The sequence below is a fragment of the Chrysochloris asiatica genome, unplaced genomic scaffold, assembly GCF_000296735.1.
Source record: "Chrysochloris asiatica unplaced genomic scaffold, ChrAsi1.0 scaffold00109, whole genome shotgun sequence".
Lineage (NCBI taxonomy): Eukaryota > Metazoa > Chordata > Mammalia > Afrosoricida > Chrysochloridae > Chrysochloris > Chrysochloris asiatica.
This window is the reverse complement of record NW_006408627.1, coordinates 9,026,335-9,029,370: the sequence shown is the minus strand read 5'-3', so window position 1 is coordinate 9,029,370 and position 3,036 is coordinate 9,026,335. Positions and strand designations below refer to the sequence as shown.

Here is a 3,036-nt window from a genome sequence, read left to right as displayed (position 1 = left end):
TAAACTTTCACTCAATCCACAATTAAAAACCCTAAAAAAAAAAAAAAAAGGTCATTACTGGTGATGAGACAAGTGTTCATCACTATGAGCCTAAGATGGAAATAACCACAACTGTCGACCAAGAAAAAGTTCAAATGTTGACCATCAACTATAAAATTGATGCTTACAGTTTTCTGGGATTCTCAAGGGTCAGTATTGGAACACTATCAAGAAAAAGATTTAACAAACAACAGTGCTCATTACAATGAGATGTTCGCTGAAGAGCTGAAGCTTAAACTTCAGATCAAACACAGAGGACTGCTATCCAAGGGCATTGTGATCTTGTAAGCCAATACACATCTCTGCTCACATTGTTGACATTCTACAAAATACTTTGTTTTGAGGTGTTACAGCATCCTCCCTATTGTCCTGATCTTGCTCCATCAGACTTTCACCTGTTTGGCCCCCTGGAAGCAGTCCTTTAAGGATGAAGATTCACCACTGATGATGATGTGAAGACAGCGATGCATTTATGGTTCACAGCTCAGCCCAAAACAGCTTTTAATAAGGGAATATGAAAGCTTCTTGACAGATGGATAAAGTGTATTGAAAAGCAAGTAGAGTATGTCAAAAAATGATGTATTTGTCTTTTCTAAAAGTTGATTAAAATAAATTCTACAGCCAGAATGGAATAATCTTTTACTCACCCTTATACCATGGGCATCTGTAAGTCTACTCCATTTGCTAAATCTCAAAAATTCAGTGGCAAATGTTTCAGTGGGAAATAGATATACTCAGAGAAGCCACAGAAAAAGAAGAAAAGACTTGGCCTATGGTAGGAATTTTCAAAGAAAAATAAAACACTTCCACCAATCCAATTTCCTAGTAGCCTCCATGTATTTCTGTTTGGTAATGCTGAATTAGAACCTCACACACACACAAATACCAGGTGAGCTAAGATTCTATTCAGTCTCATCTTAGAAGTAAATTCCACAGGTAGTTCTTGTTAATTTGTGCTCTGAAAATTAGATGTGCAACTGTTTTCTAAAATTAGAAAGTCATACATATATCTAAAAGTATGTCTAAAAGACATTTATGAGTATAATCTTTACAGATGGTAGGCATTCTATGGTTAGATCAGGATTGGCCAAACTATTCAACTGTGAAAGAGATGCACAAAAAAGTGGTTTTAAAGGCAAACAAGGATGGAAACGCTGTAGACTATATTTCCTGCTTAGAGAGTTACCACAGGCAGACATATTAAAGGCCCAGAGAAGTAAAGAAAGTTGTCTTCATGTTATATGCTAGTGGACCACAGAACATCACATCTCTGTATTTTGCAGAACGAGTTTGAGAAGCACTCCTTTAGAGAAACACATAAACAGACAATCATGGAGGTTAACCTTTTTGTACTCTGCCACTGTTTAGTCCCCAGATCAGCAACCCATCTCTTTACAGTCCCTTCATTCAGTGTAGCAATTTTCCTCCTTAGATTAACATAGGAATTCTGTAAGCAAACAAAAAGTAAAAGAGAATAATGTAAACACAACATAGCCATGTACCCAACTTCAGGGCGCATTCTAAGAATAAATTAACATTACTTTCTAAATATGGATTATCTAGTTCTGAGACAATCATAAAGTGAGATTCTACTAAGGAGCAATTAACCATTTACCAGGTTGACAATTTCTTATCCAAGAAAGCTTGCTTAGATTCCAAACCAATTTTTCTTGAGTGCCTCAACACTCACTTTTTTAATAAGATAAAATCAGATTCAATTGGCCAGTCCTGACAGAGAGACCCTGTGTACCCTACTTTGTCTTGGTGGACTAGCACAGGGAGGCAGTGTACTGGGTCTATGTAAGACAGTAAAGCTCAGTACACTTTCAGCATTGACTGGAAAAGTCATTGTAGAATCTGTCCACCTCTTGGTGAACACTAGAGACTGACTAAATGCCATCAGCAAGGAACCTCCCACACTCCATACCCCAAAATAATGTAAGTGAGTCTAAGGAAATCACCAATTCAATATCCAATAAGGATTAATGTGCTGATTTTTGTCCGTTAAACAATTAGACAATAAAGGATCAAGAATGTTCACATATTTTAATCTAGAGACTCAGTCTCAAATTGTGATGTTGGATTGTGGAAACTTTTATATTGTTTAAAATACCGAGTTGTATAACATCTTCTTCTTGTTATTGTTTATTGTTGTTGTTAGCTGCTTTCGGGTCAGTTCCCAATCATACCGACCCATTGCCCAAGAGATTGGCAATGGGTCCTGTACCATCCTCACAATTATTTTGTTTGAACCCTTTGTTGCTGCCACTGTGTCAATCCATCTCATTGGAGGTTTTCTTCTTTGATGCTTCCTTCATCCTTCAATATTTTGTCCATCATTGTTGTTGTTAAGTGCTGTCGAGTCAGTTCCAACACATAATGGCCCTGTATAGGGTTTCTGAGGAGTAGCTGGTGAGCTTTAACCCCACGACCTTGCAGTTCAAACGGCTTTGCAGTCTGGCGCGTTAACCCACAACGCCACACCAGGACTCCAGAGAATCCTTCAATATTGAATGTCAAGGCTTGAGTTTTTTCCTTCAGTTCTTTCAGCTTGATAAATGCTGAGAGTGTTCTACCCTTCTGGTTTTCTAATTCCAGGTCTTTGCATGTTTCGTTGTAATACTGGACTTTGGCTTTTCGAGCTTTCCTTTGAAATTTTCTTTACATCCCTTTTATTTCATCATTTATTCCAGTCACTTTGTTGTTGTTGTTGTTGTTAGGTGCCATCGAGTCAGTACCAACTCATAGCAACTTTATGCACAGCAGAATGAAACTCTGACCGATCCTGGGCCAACCTCACTATTGATCTTCTCTATATTCAAGAGCAGGTTTCAGAGTATCTTCCAAATTCCGTTTTGGTCTTTGCTTATTTTCCTGTCTTTTAATGGTCTTTTGCTTTCTTCCTGTATAATGTTCTTGATGTCAGCCCACAACTCTTCTAGTCTTTGGTCATTAGTGTCTAATGCATCAAATCTGTTCTTGAGATGATTTTAAAAT

The 3,036-nt window shown here is 37.6% G+C and overlaps 1 protein-coding gene across 1 annotated transcript in view; it reads right to left on the bottom strand.

The window, feature by feature from the left end:
* HERC5 (HECT and RLD domain containing E3 ubiquitin protein ligase 5) overlaps positions 1–3,036 on the bottom strand; it is a 113,295-nt gene that overhangs the window by 75,268 nt on the left and 34,991 nt on the right. Inside the window, exon 9 of the mRNA XM_006867775.1 lies at positions 1,383–1,486. Within this exon, the coding sequence (XP_006867837.1) occupies positions 1,383–1,486 (104 nt within the window). The remainder of the gene's footprint in view (positions 1–1,382; positions 1,487–3,036) is intronic.